General features: G+C 45.2%; 1 protein-coding gene across 3 annotated transcripts; it reads left to right on the top strand.

The window, feature by feature from the left end:
- Positions 1–221: 221 nt before the first annotated feature.
- On the top strand, positions 222–20,910 carry LOC118775653 (SH2B adapter protein 2-like). 3 transcript variants are annotated; one of them, XM_036525666.1, is made up of 10 exons: positions 222–240; positions 10,598–11,477; positions 13,268–13,369; positions 14,528–14,619; positions 14,925–15,025; positions 15,402–15,551; positions 15,642–15,832; positions 16,318–16,489; positions 18,814–18,901; positions 19,294–19,325. In XM_036525666.1, exons 2-9 carry the CDS (start codon positions 10,647–10,649, stop codon positions 18,858–18,860), a joined length of 1,686 nt encoding a protein of 561 aa, XP_036381559.1. In that variant the 5' UTR covers positions 222–240; positions 10,598–10,646; the 3' UTR covers positions 18,861–18,901; positions 19,294–19,325. The 3 variants fall into 3 exon arrangements, with proteins under 3 accessions (XP_036381559.1, XP_036381560.1, XP_036381558.1); XM_036525667.1 differs by having other exon boundaries at positions 18,850–18,901; positions 19,294–19,313; XM_036525665.1 differs by lacking the exon at positions 18,814–18,901 and having other exon boundaries at positions 19,294–20,910.
- Positions 20,911–21,942: the final 1,032 nt, after the last annotated feature.

Here is a 21,942-nt window from a genome sequence, read left to right as displayed (position 1 = left end):
TCTGCTGGATAGATCACAGTAACCAGAGCCGCCCACCAAATGTGTGCGTTCGCGTGTGTCTGTGTAGTTGACTGTTTACTGTGTACAGGAAGGAGATATGGAGAGATCATGTAGCAGATGTGCATCCAGGAATTTTCCACCTTCAATATCTTCAGTAAAACATAAACTGATATGACAAACACTAATCATCAGGATTCTCGAAATAACGAAATTGACGTCATGCAATGAGTCGAAAATAAGGTAAGCGATGTTGCGTTTTAATTTTCATTCACTTTTCGGTGTTCTCAGCCCGTCGGTTGCCAAATAAACATGTATGCGAGCCGTGGGATTCATAAAGGACAGACAAAGGCTCTGTTTGCACGTTTGTCAAAACTCTCTCGTCATGTAAACGGTCGGTGTCACGAGAACGTCAGATTGACAGGATTCCAGTTTAGCTCGTGCTCTTTCAGGTGCAGTTGGAGTCTGTGTGCATTGCTGCCGTGTCCTTAGGCCACCATTCGCTCACCAATGCTCTCTGGTGCTGAAACGCATTAATTTTAAAGCTTGTTGATGGGATTGGTACTGTATCCTCTGCAAACACGGTGTGAATGGATTTGTCACGACTGCATGCTTTTCGGGATTGAGAGCCATTGAAAAGGGTTTACATTTAATCTTGTTAGGGAGAGAAGACCCTTCCCAACCTCCAGGGTCCTAGAGAGTTCAAAGAAGTGGCAGTTAGTTATTTCTAACAATATTTGTAACAATTGTACGCTTTTGATTTCCAACCGGACATATGCTTCTTTCATACTCTAGCCTATGTACACCAGGTAAAGACCTTGAAGCGAAATTGTTACATGAAGAATTTAAAATCCATGATAGCTTCACATTTTGTATGCAAACGCAACGATGCCGACTGTTAGTCAACTGCCTTTGGGCGACTGATAGGAAAGAGTCATGACTACAGTAATAGGCTACCTTTTTAAGTATGACCCGTCTGTGCTCTGAGAGACAATGTCCGCATAACGAAAAAGCCCAGGCAACTCTTGTTTACTTGTTTCTTTTATGCGTTTAGCCTTTTTTCAACCGTACGTAAACCGTAACGTCAACAGTCTTACTCAATGGATGGTTCAGTGTAAAATACTATAGATTCTAAGGGGATGCCTGCAGTTGGGCTTCAAAGTTTCCAGAAACCAACCAACAGTTGCACTACATGTTATCCAGTGGAATAGTATGGCAGCAAATTTGAGAGCAGATATATGAACTGAGGAATGTCATTCTATGAGCACACAGAGCAGGCTCAGTGCCAGGAGAAACTACAAAGGGGGTGCACTTGCAATCCACGGGAGTGCACAGAAAGTCATAAATACTATGTAGATATTGGGATATAAGGAGACAACTGGGGGTGCACTGATGTGGTCTGAGGGTGCAGTGCATCTCTAAGCACCCTCATAGCGCGGGGCGTGTCACAGAGCATGTTCATGTAACCTGTATGATTTTTTTAAATGGCTTTTCTGAAGCCATGGGGTGAAAACACGGGTCACTACTGAACCCATATTGGGCAGGGTGTTTGAAATGACAGCCATGTACATGATCATTATATTTGAAGCAAGCAGATAACTGTAAAATCGGAAGGTCCCATTACCCAAGTTTCTCAACAGCCTTTAAAGTTTGACAAAAACTCTGAACAGTGATGAAACTATGCTCGAGCAGTCAAGTAAGCCATGTCTGCTTGGCATACTGTTCAAAGGTTAGGTCAAAACCGACGCATTAAAAATTGCCCATGAGAGCATCAATGAGATTTGATAACTCATAAACACATACTCAGTTGAATTGGAAGGTATTATTCAGAACCCTTGACACAGAACTTTGTAACGCATTGCGCTTGATACTTCAATAGCTGACAATAGGGGGCTGACAAAAGCTTAGAACTTTAATTAATATAGCTATGTCACCCTGAAGCAGAATTCGGTAGAGTGCATTAGCCACACTAGCGTAAAGACTTGAGATATACACTGACAGAGGTCAGATACAGTAATGCACTGTTGTTTCAATGTGATGCAAGTCTATCAGGCTTAAACGAGGTTTACCTACTAAACAAGGTTGCTTTGCTGTGGGTAGGTTAGCCTCCGCAAAGAAGCTGTGTTTACAATAGCACATCCTGGGCTCCAGATCAGAGAGCGTGCTTGTGTTTGCTGTTCTTGAACTTCACATTTTATTTTTCATTTCTCTTTTTCAGTCATTTCAATGGAATGTAATAGAGGATTAGTCCAAACAGTGTAGTACGAACAGCTTATATCTCTCAATCTACAGTACAAGGACTTGTGTGATGTGGAGCAACTTTGCTGTAAAACAGCAGAAACTTCAAGTTGCAACAAGTCCCCGAATTCCTTCTCATCAGTTTTGGTCAGCCGTATCTTCCTCTGCTCTGTTCATTATTTCTTTGTTTTTGCTATATTTCTTTTCTCTCTCCTTTCTTCCTTATTTAGAACTTATAAAGAAAGCACAGAGACTGAATTCTTCAGTTAAATCAGTCATGCTACACCATTGTTACCCCAGGTGCATGCCTATGTTAACACTGAGAGAGCTAGACTGTTATTGCATGATTCTACACCCTGTGGACCTAGGGGTTTCTTGTTTGAAAACAGGGTGTCTCTGTTTAGTCTTTCTGAGAGATTCTCAGGGGGTGTCAGCTGATTGAAGTTTTCAGAGGCTGGAGGATGGATGCCTTGTGAGTGAGTGTGTGGGAGTGTCTGTGCATTGATGGCCCCTTTCTGTGTCACTTGTTTTATACCTGCTTGTTTTTATATTTTTCTAAATCTATTTCCATTTTAAATTTGGAATGTATTTTCGCCCATAAGTGTAAATAATAATAATAATAATAATTAGTAGTAGTAGTAGTAGTAGTAGTAGTAGAGATTCTGTCAAACCCAGGAACATTGGAAACATCCATTGGAAATCCAGCTCTTTTTCTTCTTTGCATGTCACTGAGGTGGTTTATAAGGCAAAACGAGGACCATAAAATGTGCATTAAGAACCACCCACCCAGATGGTGTTTAAAACCGGTGACAAAACACTATAAACAATTAAAGTTGCGTGCAGTAATTGCATACTTTATTGTGATGCATTGTGATAGAACATGTGTTAATGATCTGTTTGTTTTTGTTGGGTGAGTAAGGATTTGCAGTTCACACACTGCAGATGTGTGGATGTGTGTGCATCCAAAATCATGGCTAACCCAGCAGCTGTAGTACCCACCATCCTTTAGGAGGTGTGTCAGGTACTTATACCTGACACACCTCCTTATACCTCAGGTATAAGTACCTGACACACCTCCTAAAGGAGGGTGGGTCCTACAGCTGCTGGGTTAGCCATGATTTTGGATGCACACACATACGACTGTGACTGGATACAGGTCTTCTGAAATCACACGTGTTTTGCAGTGTGTGAACTGAAAATCCTTACTGTATAAGTATAGTGTATAGTAGTGAACAATACAGTTTGCACACTGCCTTTCATTGGTTGGTGAGACCATGTGACTAAAGGTCATCATGAAGTGTAAGGTAACACTATGTTGGCAGTGTCATGGAAGTCATTCTAATGATACTTTTGGCTATTGATCTGATACTGTTTGGATAATTTTTGCAGGCAAGTGAATGCCCCTGATACAGTATGTCCCATCTCTCTGTTGTGTCACAGCACAGAGTAAACACAATTGGCTCACTAACTAATCTTGAACACAGAAAGTGAACATGAAGTGGTTGTGCCTCAGGTAGTCTCATGGGATTAGTCATCACCTTTCTCCTGCAAACCACATGGTGTTTGGCTGCTGTTGTAGAAGTGCTAGCACAGAACTCCCCCATGCATTTGGATTACACGTGGGGTTTCTGCTAAGTATGCTAATGTGAGGTTTCTGCTAAGTGTGCACATTTTGATCCGTTTGATGTTCAAATATTCAGTGGCTCCTGAGATCTTCAGATAATCAGACATTCTTTTTGTTCTCCTAGGACTGAAATTTGTTCTTTCTGTGTCAATAATGACTCATTGTGAAAAGATTTGCATTCACTCACACTTTCAGGTATAATTTCTGTGTATTTTATTTTATAAGGGTTTGTTGGGCCTTATGTCATGAATATTGAAGAATCCAAGTGAAACTATAGATTCTTCTTCATTTTTTTTGTCAGCAAACAAGAATTTTAATACTAATTCAGGCAATCAATTTGTGAACTGAATGTTTGAAGAACGGTAACGCTAGCTGTGAAGGGTCCTACATAAGAACTGCCTATCTAGTTCTTCTCTTGCATATGCACCACAAAAGAATTTAAAAACACGTCTTATTAGATACAATCAAATAAAAAGGCATTAGCTTGTACTGCATCAGCCTCATTTCAGTCGGCATGCTTGTTAATTGTGCAAAACAATCAAAGAATAGTTATCAAATAAAGTTATGACCCCTTTCCGTTTGTCTCTACCCCCCGTACCCCCCATTTGTAGCTTACAACCTACCAGTGAAGCATGATTTGTAGCTTACACACTAGTGTGAAGTAAGGATAATGTTTCGAGGCTGATAGAATGTGAACGTATTGTTAGATGGTGACGTGTCTGCTGTGTGCAAGCACCAAGCAGGTGTTCAGCAGGGATGAGAGCAATACAGATCCAGGGCTGGGAATATGGGACATGGATAGCGTCCTCTTTAGGACACCATTAACACAGATGCTGACTGTTTCCGCTCCAGGGGAAAGTAGCAGGGCCACTTCCCAGGATGCTACATCCCCAGGGCCTCCGTGAAGCAAGCAAGGCACTGTGGGTCAAAGGTCAGAGGTCTTTCAGCTGCTTTCCCAGGTGTTGGGTAGGTTTGCAGTGAAAGTGTCTGGTAGCTCAACTTTTGCTGTTGCTTTTGATTGGAGCCTCTGAGGGAGTGTCAGCACTGGAGCTTAAGGAGATGCAGGGACTGTTGCACTGTCTCCAAACCCGGCCGTGGTCTCAGCCACCTCAACTCTGTCCACTTGAAACACAGGCTCCCTGTGCTGTTGGAATGACTATGTCCGTGGGGCCTTGCGCAGGATCCGGTGGCATCGGCAGTTTCCCAGTTCCACTTTTCCATCCCTGAAAGGCTTGCTGCTCTTTGGTTAACAGCTTGGCTTCCCATTTCCCTTTTTAACACTGTCACTAATCAGTTGAGGAAGGCCATATCAATCATATACTTGCTCTGATATGTTCTGGGTTTGTTTAACATTCAAAGATTGTCAGTTGATTGCCTTTAACATACATTTGGCAATGACAATTAAACTGACAATTAAACATGTCAAATATGTATGTGAATCCCTTTATTTATATATTTACAACACTTGAAATTATTTTTGTGAGTCCATTCATGCAAGTTTACTGCTCTAATTCCTTGCTCTGATTCTGCCCCTACTTTGAAAGGAAAGGAGACAATAGGAACTAAAACTGCTGGTATAACCTAGATCAGCATTTTTCTTCTTGTCATCCCTATAAATCACAGCCCCTTGCTCATGTAGATTTATTTAAGGAATTGTGGTGTCTCAGCTGGAATATGGCAGGTAAGGACCTGCAGCTTCAACAGGTAACAGACCATCTGTGGGAAAATGAAAGGCTTAAAGCAAAATGGGCCTTTGTCACCAGCACAGGGGCACAGTGACCCACCAGGTACTGTGATAATCACGTCACCTTTGGGTTTCCTTCTGATGAATCTAATGAAGGAGCTTTGGAGTGTGCGCTCTTAAGGAGGTAAAGACGCTCGGAAAGCATTTTGCCCGCAGGTGCATTTCCCTATGCCTGGAACAACACTGCACATGCTTATTTCTCAGCATGCGTACAGCATCAGCACACGGGTCTATGATGACGCATCTGCTGTTCTCTGCTGAATTCAGGGAAGGTCGGTCTGTATGGTATTTTCAATTACCGCACATCGATTTCCTGTTTTGAGGCTTGGGGTTTTGAGGTGTTTAGCTTGTATTAAGTGCACCGTGATATCCTGCTACCTTGTTTGTCAATAAGAGCCACACTGGAATAGGATGTTCCCCTGGAACGCATGTGGCGACCATCGGTCAAATTTGTTTTTAACTGGTTTCTTAAGCTCCCTCTCATCAGCAATCAATGTCTCTAAGCCCTGTTTGTGTCATTCTCAATATCAGTCCTCCCCCAGCAGAGCTTAGCTGTCTCGGAGAATTAAAGAGCATTAGGTATTTTGGCCATTTTGGCCTCCCCATCCGTCACAGTGACCTGGGACTCGTTGGCTCTTGATGACTGATGAATGAAACCTTTGAGCCATGACTGTCTGAAAAAAATAATGAGACCTATGTAAGTCAGATTTTGTACAGAGACATTTTCTGCAGAGTGCAAGACAGCAATGTGAAGATAAAGTGTCAAATACTTAGTGGGGTGGAGAGGCAGGTGGGTGTTCATGATTCATCCAGTAAACCTCTTATTGTACCATTTGACGGGATAGCAAAACAAACACCACAAGCTAAAACTTGTCAAGACTACGCCTGCCTCCTGTTAGGTCATCCCAAAGGGATTTAGGCTTGGCACCTTTGTCTTAGTATAACCATAAAGAGTATGTATGCAGCTGTTTACTTTCCACAGGAAGTTAAAGCAACCCTGTTTTAGTCATCCGAATATGATCCAACTTGATGTTCATCTACTGCCTTGACAAATGATCATAAAGGATGGAAAACTGTCGTCGTGATGTAGTCGTGAATGCAGAGTAAATCTAAAAATTAAATCCTGAGGCTGCTAACAATTTATGTGGTCCTTTAGTGGCTGGAGAGTAAGAGAATTTAATATCCATGAATACCCAAAGGTTTGTTTTATAGGCATAGTTATAACATTAATGAGTAGGTACAGTGTGTGTGTAGGTGTACAGTATTGTCATTGCTATGAGAGAGGCAGTATCATCTGGCTTCTGTTCCCAGTTATCTTTCTTCTACCACTTTTTCTGATGTTTTAATCAGCATAACAGAATAAGAACCCTGTGGAAGAAATCTGTAGTTGCAGCTGTTGGATGAATGTATTAACACAAACTTTTTGAAATCTCCAAGCATCTCCAAGCACTTCCTTTGTTTAAAGGGCATTCATGGTGGAATTATGAGAAAATTAAACATAAGAAAGGTGTGGCACAGGCCAAATATACATGAATGATTTGTATGCACCTATTGGGTTCATTCGGAAAAAGGTAAAATTAATGCACAGTATTGCATTTTCTTAATGTCGGAAAAGCACTGAAGTTCTGTCGGTTTGTTTTATAATTTGGGATGGGGTCACTGTGGGCATGTTTTGATGACAGTGGCTATGGGTAATACCACAACTGCAAATAGAATGGCAAAGAAAAAGATGCCCGTTTTGTGTCTCACAAGGGTATTCGCACAGCAAGGACTCGACAGCGAGTCATTTTACCCACTGCATTATACAGTCCTATATAAGCGAATTACGTCTGTGACTCCGCTGAACCTCAAAACAGTTCGACGTCAATGCACTCTTTTCTGTCACTCCGTCCCTTTTCCCCATCCGTCAATCAAATGGGCACATGCTGTCTTTCTGCACTGTATGGTTGAACTATTGCCCCTTCCCCTATGACCATGAGATAAAAAGGACAATTTTTATTAAAGCTCTTTGTCTGTGGGTGTCTCGAAAAAGCAACATTTGATCCTGAGAGACTGGTTATTCGGCACGGGGCCTGAGGCAGATAGTCTTGTTGCAACCTGATTGTTCTGTTACCCAAATATGCCACAGACGGTGCATCCTGTTTAGGTCGAATTTTCTTCTCATTGCGGCTTAGGCCAGATTAACATAAAGCAGGGGGGTTTCAATTTCATTATTGAATTCAGAACATTTTATAGCACAAAAAGTTCCATCTGCGATACCCATGTTGTAAGACTGTCTCTCAGTTCAAGAACTTTATTTGTCATATTGTATTATATTGTTATTGTAAACGAAGAGGTGTCCCCAGTGAACTTGTGTTTAGATAAAGGTAAAAAAATACATTTTGTAACCAGATCTACAAAACAGCAGGTCTTTGCTTTAACACTGTAAACATGCTAGAGTCATCATATTTAACAGATGTTCCAAGCACACCTTGCTGATATTTACAGCCCTAATTGAAATCATCTCGTGTATGTCATTATTATTGTTTTTAGACAGGCGATATGACTGGGTGTCACTTTCATCTAATGTTACATGACTGATATCTCTAGTACACTGGACTTGGAAATTCAAGCAGTGTTCTATTTCACAGACGGATGAGCTGAAAATCATGTTTTATGTGTTTAGGAAGTGTGTTTGCCATTTGAGACACAAGATTCTTTTCTTAGACAAAAACTTTGAAGAACCATATAGTGGAAGTCTATGTAAGTGGTATTACACTATGGATGGGTCATGACTGGAGAAGGAGAAACATATTCTGCAATGAATTAAACAAAGAAATAAGAAACCCAGCGCTGATGGGGAACTGTTTTTATTTCAACACCTAAAATGCAAAAGCAAAAACACCATCTGCTGTTCGCGCAGTGACTGTGTTGTTTTATCATCAGCTGCCTTTCTGAGAGGTTTGCGGTTCGCCTGGTCCCTGACGCTGGTTTTACGTTACGCGTTGGGCTGGCGGTGGGACAGAGCCGGACGCGTGATCCAGAGCCGCTCCGCAGGGCCGTCCTGGAACCGCAGATGCATCGGCTCCGCGGAGCAGGGTTTGTGCTTAGCCTGTCTGACACGTCGCCCGATCCTGATGTTTTTCAGAATAGCAGTAAATCCGCTTGCTTGGAAAATTCCAGGAACCCAGAGGGGAGGTTCTGTTTGGGAGGGGGGATTTTGACTAGGCTTAGGTCACGGTGACACTAACTTGCATATTTATGCCTCTGTTTTTTTGTTCCTTATTTTATTTATACATATATGTATTTTAATGCTGTGTTTAAATCTTTAATATGTCTTGACAGGATCAGCTATTCATTGCTAATTAGTGCTGAATTTTGCATCTGTAGGGCATGAAAGCCAATGAGCCTCACGCTTGACATTATCTCTCCGCTCCTTCATCACACAATGGGCAGCTGTCTGAGCTGATTGTCTGTCCTCATCTGGGGAAAATTAATTGGCCCTTTTTAATATTTATGGCAAGCTCTAAAGCGATATAATTCCCCCGCCTCCTCCTCCCTCAACCAAACAGACTCCTGCAAGCTCTGCAGCCTCGGGTACAGTAATTATGGTCCATGATTGTGCTGGTAACAATGCTCCAATCTCCCTGAAATCTGACATGCCAGTCTGGTTATCCCCCCAGCTTATAACAGTTGGCACACATGCCTTTACTGAAATGATATTATGTATGACTGAAGTTTGCGTGTGAAGATGCTGATGCCTGTTAAAATGCTCTTTCCTGTGATTAGAATTGATGCTGTCAGATTTTTAGATCTGAGGTATAATGGAAAAAGCCAGCTCCCTGGAGTTCCTCCTCTCAGGGTTAGCTTATCCCTTTTCATATCTGCCTTTTTTCTACATCCAAGACGCGTATAGCTTTGATGCCCTTTTTTTTCTAGACACAGGCCCATCTCTAAGGGAAATCTATGCATGCCATTCTACAACAAAGTGAGGAAGTGTGCATTTGAAGTGATTATCTGGACTTATGGTATTAAAAATGGCAGCATTTTTTTCCTCAACTGCCACTCTGATCAAAATGAGTGTCAGACGTCCTGCTGCACATTGGGTAATTTAAATATAGTAAGCTGAAAAAATATTGCTCCAGTTTTGATAAGCTTGTCTGGCCACTTGGTGTATGTGATCGCAAATATTCTGCACCTGTCACTCGATGCTCTGTCATGTGTTTATAAACTGAAATTTCATCTCAGATAGGAATTCATACTGTCTTGCCTCATCAAACCGTTGTAGATTGTGAAAAGCAAGGCAAGTGCTTGTGCTCCCATCTGACTTCTAGAACAGTTCACTGGTAGGAGAATTGGGCACACCCCACCCTTTATGACCCTGGTGTCCCCTTACCCTCTCTGCAGCCCCTCGAGTGTGAGGGGCAAATGCGTCTCAGCCCGTGTGACTTTGGGCATCAGCAGCCGCATCCAGTTACACCACCTGGGCGTAGATGCCACTCGCTGACCCTCGCTGAGGTCAACCGCTTGCTCACTGCACCTGCCAGCCCGATGCCATTACTGTGCTGGAGGGGTACAGAGAGGGTGGTTCTCTGTGTACACAGCAGTGGAGCAGGGATCGCCGTCACCCCGGAGCTATAATGGCCCCGTTGTCGTCTGTCTGCCGCAAAACCACAGAGAGCATTTCTCTCTGACTCAGTGTGGCTTGGCACGGCTGGGACTTGGCACAGAGCTGATAGATTGTATCAGTATGTGTTTTTTTATTTTTCCAGACAGCTCTGTCACATTGCCGATTTTCGACTCTTGTTAGGGGTGCCCAAACACATCTAAATTTCATCTCAGCACCCCTAAATAATAATAATAATAATAATAATAATAATAATAATAAATTTACAGTGGATTTATGGACAGTGTCATGCCCTTGTGATATTTGTGTGAGGGAATGTAGGCTTTTGGTTGAGAAACGTGCAAGTCCTCAAAGATGAGTAATGCAGATTGTTGTTCTCTCTCCACAGCTGCCTCCCCCCCTCCTCCCCCCCCACCCAGCGGTGGTATGGAGCAGTCATGAATGGGGACGGCCCCCCCAGCAGCCCAGACCTGTCCTCCTGCCCGCTGCCCGACTGGAAGGAGTTCTGCGAGCTGCACGCCCGTGCCTCTGCCTCCGACTTTGCTGACAAGTTCCGGCGCTTCCTGAGCGAGAACCCCTGCTACGACTCACCGGGCGCCGACACCAGCTTCTCCCAACACTTCGCCCAGCACTTTCTGGAGTGTTTCTCGGCAGCGCTCAGCCAGCCCCACACCCCCGGCTCCCCGGGGGCCCCCAAGTACAGCATTGTTCCCTTTGCGGGCCTCCAGGGCTGCCCGCTGCCCTACGGCCACGACTTCTATCTGCGGCGGAGAGACGCCGGGGCGTCCAGCGAGTCCCTGGACAGCATGGACAGCGGGACGGGGAACGCCAGCCCCCGGGCTCTCCCGGCTGGGCGCAAGGCGGCGGCGCTGGGCCAGTCACGCAGCACGGAGGACATGTCGGCCAGGCCCAACCCCAAGGCCCGCTTCAAGAAGGGCTTCTCCCTGCGCAACATGAGCCTGTGCGTGGTGGACGGCGTGAAGGAGATCTGGCACCGCCGGGCCTCACCGGAGCCCGATGCCGGACGCAGGGCCAATGGGGAGGCGGGCGACCGCTGGAGCCAGCGCCTGCGGCTCTCCAAGGGCTCCCAGGCCCACAAGGCCGAGCTGCTGGAGATCCAGAGGGAGGGAGCCCTGCGCTACATGGTGGCCGACGACACCAACTGCATGGGCAGCTCCCAGTGGCAGAAGTGCAGGCTGCTGCTGAAGAAGGCGGGGCAGCGGGCCGAGGGGGAACGCTTCTTCCTGGAGTTCTACGTACCTCCCAAGGTGAGTACAGCTCACACTGGAGAAACGCATCAAATTGTCCAGCCTCACCTACTATCACAGCGATGGGTCCAAAGCAAAACACATGACCTCCAACTTAGAAACGTGCTTTGCTCGCTGTAAATAAAGTGCGTACCTTAATGAAAGTTTTTTAAAATCTCATATAAGAAACTGTTAAGCAACCTGTTTGATCTATTGGATCGTGAGGCCAGCGCGAGGTAGCCCCTCACGGCTCTCGGGTCACCGCGGTCAGGTGGCAGAGCTGAGTAAGCTGTCAGGGCTCCCGTGGGCTCCCATGGAGACGGGAAACAGTTTAGCCGTCTCGCAGTTCCACTTTCCCTGAGTCCAGATGGAACCGCTCTCGGCCGGGGCGCAAAGTGCCCCGGCCAGTAACGCCTCGGGGTCCAAGGGACACCTGAGCTCCCGAGCATTTTGAGAGACCATTAACACAGCCCTGTCCCCAGTGACCTAGACCATGTGCGCGTTTTGTGTGTGTGGGCGTGCAGTGTAATGGAGAAAACTTCCCCTTAAAGAGACAGGGGTCATTCTCTGTAAAAAATGTCTGTTCTGTCCTTTCTTTTTTTATTAGGTTCTTTTTTTTAAATAAAGCATATGCTGCTTTGTTTGGACATGGAGACAGTGGTAGATTTAAATTGAAGGAGCTGAAAGTGAGTCTAGAGTATGTAGCAAAACAGAGGGGCAAGAGCATTAAAGTGGATGATCCTGAGTGTCACATTGGTGCCTCGCAAATACCCCCTGCTTCCTCTGTATAACCCGTCTGCATTGTCCTTCCAAAATCTGTTTACAGGCAGCGAGCTCTCGGTAAAGCATTTGCCACCTTCTCTGTTCCTAAAAAGTAGGCTACCTCCCTTTCAAAGGTATGGCAAACCTCAGCAGCCTGAGCCTCCAGGAGGATATCTCTGTCGTACTGGATTACAGCAGCTGTTCTCTGGAGTGCAGATCAGAGCTGACAGCAATTAATAGTACCTTGTGGTTGGCTCCCGTACAAACGCGGAGGAATGAAAACACTGGAACTACAGCGGATATGGGAAAGGCATATTCTCCGGGAAATTAGTTTAAAGGGCACCCATAGGCATTTTTTTTCCCTGAAAATGTATTTGTAGGTCAGCATACTGTTACATATTTTTCATGTACACCTACGGTATGCAGAGCTTGAAGTGAATTATGAACTGCCTTTAAAAAAATGTACTGGAAAATTAACCCCAAGCAAGTGGGGTGTTGAGTTGGATGTACCGAGTACACGAGTCAGTTTCCTCATGCAGTGGGGCTATAAATGATTGATGTGTCCAACCAAATGCTTTCCGACTGTTTTTGTTTTCTCAAAGAATAAAACAACAAGGCTAAAGTGCTTTTTCATGTTTCGCTTAGCTTCAGTGTGGCAATCTTCCCATTCAGGGGGTTGTCCTTGGTAAACTCTGGGATGAATATTTCAGGTTGAATCAAGGCTGAGGGCTGAGAAAGCCTCGGAGAGAGCTCACTGTGAGGCTCATACCAAGTGATAACATCCTCTGTAGTGATCTTGTTATTGTAAAGACCTGTATTGCACTTCTACCATCAATTAGTATGAGTAAATATTTATATGCTTCACTGTATGACCCAAACTCTGCAGTTTACAGCTTTACTCTCAGCAGCTTATTGGCGCTTTGTCACAATGTAACCGATGGTTTAAGGTGCTGAAGAGATATATAGAGTAATATTGGCACATTCCAGTGGTACTCTTGTCTGTTGGATTCGTGTGGCACATGGCCATGTTTCTCCTCAATACCCCCCAGTCCTCGAAGCCCAAGGTGAGCGTTCCTCTGTCAGCCATTGTGGAAGTCAGAACCACTATGCCTCTGGAGATGCCTGACAAAGACAACACCTTTGTCCTCAAGGTATGTCCCCCACCCCCCTCACTGTCATAGCCAACCCTTACAGTAAAGTTCTTTATATTTATAAATATTCATAAAAGCTGTATGAAATGTATATTCTTGATGTAAAAGTAAAAATACAATATAGTTTGTATGGTAGATTGACAGTATGCAATATTGTTTACCTGTAAATGCACACAAAATCAATAATAGTCCATATATTTTTGATAGATGACACAGGTTTTGACGTTCGGGATTTAAAGACACAAGACTCAAGACTCATGCCCATACCTGAATTCTTGAAATGTGTGACCTACGTATTAGATTGTGGTGTATATTGCTGTCTTGAGTTATTTTTTCTTCTTTTCAGTTGTCAGTCGGTGCTAATTGCGTTAGATAAGCCTGCTATTGTGCACTGATGCAGCTACAGTAAACAATGCAGTATATATATAGATATGGCAGCTGCAGCAGGAAAGAGAGGTAGAGACAGAGGAAAAGAAAAAAATAGAAGACCAAGATGGTTGTGTGTGGGTGTACTTTCATTGTGCACCACAGAGCTCAGGCTGTAGCTCTCTCTCACGCAGTAGGCCTCATTGCACTTTCCGGTGCCCTTCATTGGTCCCGATCTGCTATCTTGTTACTTGTATTATTGCCAGGGGTTTTGGATATTATGTGAATGGTGTTGTGCATGCACTTGCTGGTGTGGCACTGTTGCTCATATAACGTAGATGGAGACATTTCTGTTTTCTCATATTGGAAGTCAGTCTGGATGAAAGTGTCTGCTTAAATGAATGCAATGTAATGTATCCTCTTAACATAGTCCTCATTGTCCATTTTCCTTTATACTTAATCAGCTTTTTTCTTTAACAACTGAGACTAAAACTAAGCCCATCTCTCGTAGCATGTGTAGCATTAAACAACAAGTTGTTGTCTCACGGGATACCCCTATGTGTGAATGAGGGACGGAATTGGAGGGATGCATGCCTGATGGAGCATTCTGCATTTCACCATGTCTGAATACATGATGTAATGGTGGTGCACCTGTTCATCTCAGTATCATGTGTGCTAAGGAGGCCAGATCATTAGCGTCTAGCACCAGGTGCGAGGTGTGCACAAGTACCCAGATCTTGTGTAAAACTGCTGTGCAGAGCTGTTTGCTTTTTACATTTGTTGTTGATGCAGGTGGAAAATGGTGAAGAATATATCCTGGAGACCATTGACTCACTTCAGAAACATTCTTGGGTGGCAGACATTCAGGACTGCATTGACCCAGGGTAAATACACTAATGATTATCTGATGGGAACAGGAGGAGAGTGTGTTTCGCACCTTTGAATCTAAGATATCTGTGGAAGGGGGAAGTTTGTTCTAATGGGACTTTTTGGAGCTGCATTGGATACCTGTGTGTTTTTATATCTGCATCTGCTCTGTGTGTGTGTGTGTACGTATATTTGTGTGTGTGCATGGGAATATGTTTGGAGTCAAATGCTTGGGGTTATGTGTAGCAGAAATGTGTCTGACTCATTAACAGTGCCTGTCTGCTTGTCTGTCTGTCTGTCTGTCTGTCTGTCTATGTAACAGAGACAGCGGGGATGACATTGAACTGACATCCTTCCCTCATGGCCAGGCCCCCAGGGAGTTCCCCATGGTGTCCTCCTGCAGCTGTGAACTCCTGTCTGAGGGTGAGCCTCTCCCTCATACCCCCAACGCAAAGCAGCATGTGAAAGCAAAGGCACTTGTCTGTGCACTTGTTAAAATGTCTGTGCGATTTATCATGTCTATATACTGTAGGGAATTAAAAACAGCAGATCTGTGCATTTCAGCTGTAACAGCCTTTGATAGGGTGTGTCCCATCTGATGCCACATGGGCTTTTGCCTTAATCTGCATGGGCCAGCAATTCATCACAGTGGTATCAGAATCAGACACCTGACACTCGCTAGGTTACATATGTTCTATACGGCAGCTGTAATCCAGGGAGAAACATACACCTGATATGTGAGTGACACCATGTAGATATCAGAGTCTGCTGGGTCTCTCTCCCCCCCCCCCCCCCGCAGCTTTCCACCGAGCCCCAGCGTGTTTCACAGCAGCTGAACACCAGAGCGCCCCCTTTGTCCGGTGCCGGGACTCGCCCCACGCAGACCACCCATCGCACGTCCCTTTAGAGCATTTCCTGCAGTCGCTGGAGGTCCACGGGCCCACAGCAGGTAATGCATGCAAGTGCTGAGAAGTTTGGCCATTGATTTTGTGGGTCACGTTTGAGGTGTTTCACCCATGCCCATCATGCATTCCCCCAGGTGAGACAGAGACGGAGGCCGACGGCAGCCTGGCTGGATACCCCTGGTTCCACGGCACACTGTCACGGGTGCGGGCAGCCCAGCTGGTGCTGGCGGGAGGGGCGCGCAGCCACGGGCTCTTCGTCATCCGGCAGAGCGAGACGCGGCCGGGCGAGTACGTCCTCACCTTCAACTTCCAGGGCAAAGCCAAGGTGAGAGGCCGACGGCGCGGGCGTGAACCCGACCGGCCAGCGAGCGCCGGCGTGTGAGGCGATCCACGGGGAAGCCCCGTGCGTAATGCAATCTCTGCATCCTGTTGGCTCGCAGGCGGGAAGGAGGCATTCCTTCCTACTCCTGTGTCAGTCCCAGCATCCCACTATGATTCTCAGCGTTTCCGCTCGGCCTGCATAGATGTTATGCTCCTGCATGTTAAAAGGGTTGGCTGGTAAGGAAAAGCCATACCATGCTGGGCGTTTCCCAGTCCTCCACAGGTGGAATTTTCCAACAGTACTTGCGGGCTTCACAGTGAATATATTAGCCACACAGTCTGGGTATGAGCTGGTGTTTCTGGTCATTATAAAACAACAGTACCAAATGTAATTCGGTCATTTGGTTATGGCTGTTTGTAAGGCCTGGTGATCACCACTTCAGTCAGCCGCAGTGCAACTTCTGCTGTGTCCCTCCACCTCACTTGCAGCACCTGCGGCTGTCCGTGAACGACAATGGCCAGTGCCACGTGCACCACCTGTGGTTCCACACAGTGTCGGACATGCTGCGGCACTTCCACGCCCACCCCATCCCGCTGGAGTCTGGGGGGTCAGCTGACATCACGCTCCGCTGCTACGTCCAGGCCCAGCGTCCTCCGCCAGGTACCGCCGCTGCCTCCACCTCTGTGAAATAGACCCACAAATCCTGCCATAAATGTCTCACATAAGCTGTAAATATGTGGAGAGGTGTCAGCCAGAGGTCAAGACAGGGGACACTGTGTTTCAAAGGTAAGGACCAAGCACATGGTGGTTCAATTGTCTCAGGGCCTATTTGAGATAAAAAGAAAGCTCTCAGTTGTAGGGAATTTTTCCTTCTTGTGAAGTAAGGCTCATAGTTCCAAAGTTTAGGTTAATAGCAATTTAATAACAAAGCAAAAACTAGTATTTAATTACAGTATGAAACATACCGGGTCAAGGCAAGGCAGATCAATTACAAAACGATGTTGTATGGGTACAAGCTTTCATACCTACACCCTGAAATAAAATACAGGTTCCTGTCCCTGATTGGATGGTAGAGAAACAAACAGACATGTACATATGTAAGGTTCCTGAGGCTACACAGAGTCTCCTCCTTCATCCTGCTCACGGGAAGGGACAGGGGTATCGCACCTCATACTGGAACAAAGGGTTTGATGTGGAAGGCAACCAAATGGTCATTGTCAACATCAAGGCATGCCAATCAGCTCCCTTTTTCTCTAACCCCCCTTGGTAATTGAATTAGTTTTGATTGTATTGGGTGACCATCCAAGAACACTGAAGCAGGTTTTGCATTTTCCTTACACAGTCTAAAATTCCAAGATCTTATATTGCTGATATCACCTCAAAAATCATATCTGTTCAATCAGATGCAGTCTGTTCATTTGCACCTCTTTGACAATGTTTCAGCGAGCTTTCAAATGTAAAAACCTGGGGAGTGGTTTGATATGACATGAACAATGTGGATGTCAATGACTAATAGGCAGACCAGTCTAATAGCTATAAATAATCCTCTTAAGGTTTTAACCTGGAGTACTTAACATAATATTCAGTATGAAAAAAAATGATTTTGGAGGAAAAAAGTGAATACTATGTAAAAGAACACAGCATTTTCCCATGAGCCTCATGGTGACCCATTTTTCACCCCAGGATTAGGATTGGTAGGGAAAACTTTCAGGCATGTGATTCCTTTACACCAGAAGTGTTAAGGAGATTTTAAAGTGCAGTGTGGGTCTGTTTGGACGTCAGGGAAATGAGGATCACACTTTCAGAGCGGATTGGAGAGGTTTGTTCGTAGAAGGAGGGAAACACAGAAATGCCATCACCCTTCGCCCCCTCAAACCCCACTACCCCCACCCGTAGACCGTGTCCGCATATCCACTGCAAGGGAATGAATGCTTCCCATTGCCACAGAACAGAGCGTTGATTCTGTGGAGAGGTGGGAAGGTACGGAGGAGGGGTGCGGGGGTCGTTTTTTTGCATACGGTCTGGCATCAGACCGAGCCCTGCACAGCACCCCGACTGTTCTCCCGCCTCAGGACTCCGCTGGCCTTTTCGCTCTTTCTCCTCTCAGGGAAACACTTGAGCATTAAAAGCTGTTACCGAAACATAAGGGATGTGCCCTGTTAAAAGGACCAGCTCAGTTCCTTTTCTACTGTGGGCTATGAACAGCCACCTGCCCTGTGGCGTGTAGACGCCTGAGTCTGGGACATGGCAGACCAAGGCCAGAACAGTGTAAGAGCAGGCTGCCTGAGGCCAGTACACATTAAATAGAGTAGCCTCTAGGTCTTCCAGAAAGGTGAGAATAAATTATAGCAGATGCTCTTACCCACAGTATCAGGAGGAGGAGCATGCAGGCTAGTGTATATAATAAGTCTGTATGAACAGTATCGTATAGATGCAAAAAATCGTCCATAACACAGCTAAAACAGTTTAATTTTGAAAAACGGCGATACAGTAAGCATACACACATAAGTGAGGGGAAGAATATAAAGTAAGCCAGCAACAGAACTGCTAGAACAGCAATCAGAATGTGCACCAGCTGCCAAGAACCTGTAGTGTTATGTGTCACAGGGATGTTGGTGTTAGGCAAGCGGATAATAAAAGAACGGTACTGCTCTTAATGTGGGAACGTCTCTACATTCACCTGCACCTTCTCTCTCTTTTCTCCCCGGGATTTCCATATATTGGTGCTCATTTTGTCTGTAGGTCCAGTCCTACCTGCTCTTCTAGCACCTGCCCAAGTCCTCATCCTATCTGCTGTTCCATTTCGCTCTCCCCTTTGGGCTCCTGTGCTGACACAGCCATATTCATTGCCCTGAGTAGTTCAGTGTTGCCTGCCTAGTCTCAGTGGGTACGCCCTGACGAGCTATAATAAATGTTTGTTTGTGTGTGTGGCTGCTCAGCTCTTGTTTTGATCAGATTCTCATTCTCTGTCACTGTACTCGCAGGCTCCTTTCTCAGTGTGTCTCTGTGTCACTCCCCAGCTCCTCCTTAGACCTCCTCATCCCTTCCCTCCCAGGGCCGCAGAAAAAAAAGGTTCCCTCTCCCCTCTGTGCTCTCACACATTCTCACTTCACATCCTGATTTTCTCATGAATGCGGCTTTGCCGTAGTTCTCAGACAAGAAGACGACGATTCCCTGAAACAGCATGCTAAAGAAACTGCCATTTCTCTCTCTTTCAGTCAAGTGCTTGATATGATTTATGCCATTTTCTCTCGCTTTCAGTCTCCCAGTCACATTTTCATTTAAACTGTCTTTGGCTGAAGTGATGGGAATTTTGTTAGATACCCCAAGCATTTCAAAGATTCTCTAAGTGCACAGAAATACACTTCTCTCCTGTGCTTTTTATCTGAGATCATTCTCTCTTTCTCTGCCATGGTTTCTCTTTATATTTACTTCTGTCCCTCTGTCCTGGTGCTCCTCTGCAGAGCCAGGTGTATCCCAGCCCCCTGCTCCCTCCAGAGACCCAGCCTGTCGGAGCGACCCTCCTCAACCTGTGCACTACTTCCCTGGAGCCCAGCAGCTGGCCGGGCCCCTTACTGACGCCCCCCTCTCCTCAAGCTCCTCCTCCTCACCAACCGCACTGCCTCCCTTCAGTCGGGGAGAGCTGGGGGGCGGAGGAGGGCTACAAAGCCGGAGCAACAGCTCAGAACATCTTCTGGGGCCCCCTAGTGGCTCTCCAGAGGACTACCACGAGAATGATGGCACGAGGAGGACCAGAGCTGTGGAAAACCAGTATTCTTTCTACTGACGCCAACAGCACTGAGCTTTCACTGGCTGAGCTGCAAGAAATACAGAGGGATACCCCATCCAGGTTACAGATTTACAATGTACCTCTGATGTAATGTCAACCAACTGTTTTTCACTTTGTTTCAAGCTTGTTTTTTTGTTAACAAACCAAATGTACAAGTAACACTGTAATCCTTCCCTGGATTTCCACATAATGACATTTGAGAATAAATGATCTCGAGTAGTCTGGAATATCTACAACAGTTGGGAATTCTGAGCTCTGGGTATTCTGTTTGGGTGCATTTGTAAACTCTCACTGTTACTGGTGAGATAAGGTGGAATTATCCCATACACCTACACTTTAACTAGCTGGCTAAATCCATTTGAAGATGGCCAGAGCTAGTGAAACAGGTTTCTATTTTTCATATAGATGGGGTTTCTGTAAGGGGTAAATATTTTACAAATTTTATTAGAAAAACAAAACAAAAAAATACTTGGGTTTCTATTCAAACTGCATGCATGTTGAACTGGAATGCCCACTGAGGCCAATAAACCACATTCACCACATGTAGCCGTGAACCATGCCTTTTAAGGTGAGACTACTCTGGCAGCCTAACATCAGTTTGAGGTGTCCAGAGTACACTCTGAATTTAAAAATGATGCCTCAGATATAACTCTGAGGGCGCTAAGAAGTGCTGCATCCACTCTCACACGGGTGTGTTTGATGATGCTGTTTTACTCTTTTCGAAGTTGACAGGGGAAAAGGGGGCCTGGGAGCACATCCACAGCATCAGTCCGTCTGGGCCCTCACTCTGAGGCTTTTTACGTCTCTGCAGGGGAGTCTTTCTCATCACTACTGAGCAGGAGCTTCAGCGACCTTGCAGTTATTCGTTTTCAACAGAATTCACTGGTGCATTTTTACGTTTGTGAAAGCTGTATGCAGCTGTCTCTTAATGGTGCCTTCATCTGTGAACGCATTGGTGTGACGTACCATAATACAGAGGAATCTGAAATCAGCCTGTCGAACAGAGCGCGGCCAAAAACTTAGCTGTCAAACCTCTGACATGTAAAATTGATGTTTTTCCTCCTTCACAGTTGCACAGGAACAACACACACAAGATCAAATACAAATATTGTATGGTATTCTGTGGTTGCTCCTCCAGGCACTTGTATTGAGTACCACGCAAAGAGCTTTCAGGGTCAACATGTTTTAAATGCAGCAACGGGTGATCAGTGGGGCCTGGACAACTGGGTATTCTGGGTCTTTCAACCCCCCCCATCCCCCCCCAGCCTGAGTTCCCTCAGTAGTTCTTTCTCGCAACTGTACCTTTACCTTTCATGTCTGCCACTGAGGGGTATATATAAATGGTTCCCTCAGACATGGACTCTGGATCAGCTCCATAATTTTTGCAGCACGTGCCTGTGGTCATGATTAGGGTTGGAATATCTGATCTAGGCTCAGTGCTTGGCACAGATGGGGTAGAGCCTTCCTTGGGCACCACGCGCACAGGTGTTCTGTGAGGCATTGCGTTTCTCCCTCAGTGGCTTCTAGGCTGAACCTGACTGGATCAATAGGCGATTTCACATTTCACGCGTTTCTGTGAGTATCTAGGTACATGGCTTGGGGTCTTCTGCGCTCATGTATAGCCTGCAGAGAACATCACCAAGGAACTTGCTTCCCTGAGGGTTGGGTACAAGACAGGTTTAGTACTGTACACGTGCCAATATATAGCATTGTATTTTTAGATCGTTTATATCTCAACTGTTGTAAATGAGGTCTTCCTGCACATATTTATTTATCAGTACCGCATTGTGTTTTATATATAAACTGCTTCAAAACACAGAAGGCCTTTAACGGGCAATTAAAGCCTGTTAACAGGAGGGAGACTAATCTGTGAAGGAAAATGTTCTTTTCAAACTATTTATGAAATTGCCATCTCATTCTCATTTAGGTGTTACTTTTCTAATGTCTTTTTTTTATCACTGAACTCATTTTTGTTGTCTGGCTGAGTTTTGACAAGTCTCTCCACTTTTGTACAAAGTGTTGTTTATCTGATGTACTTCTTTATATTTGTGTGAATAAAATCAGTCATCAGTAGGTATTAAATTGCTTTTTGCTGTGTGCATCATACCAGAATGCCAAGTAGAATTATGGATGTGTGATCTATGACTGCAGCTTCCTAGCTGAAAAAGATAAACCTAGTATATTATTACATTATTGGCATTTAGCAGACACTCTTACCCAGAGGGACTTACATCACTTACAGGTTTTTACAGTGCTATCCATTTATATAGCTGGATATTTTAGTGAGGCGATTGTGGGTTAGGTATCTTACCCAAGGGTACAG

The sequence above is a fragment of the Megalops cyprinoides genome, chromosome 3 (genome assembly GCF_013368585.1).
Source record: "Megalops cyprinoides isolate fMegCyp1 chromosome 3, fMegCyp1.pri, whole genome shotgun sequence".
NCBI lineage: Eukaryota > Metazoa > Chordata > Actinopteri > Elopiformes > Megalopidae > Megalops > Megalops cyprinoides.
Note: the sequence above shows the minus strand (reverse complement) of the source record. Positions and strands in the feature narration are given on the sequence as shown.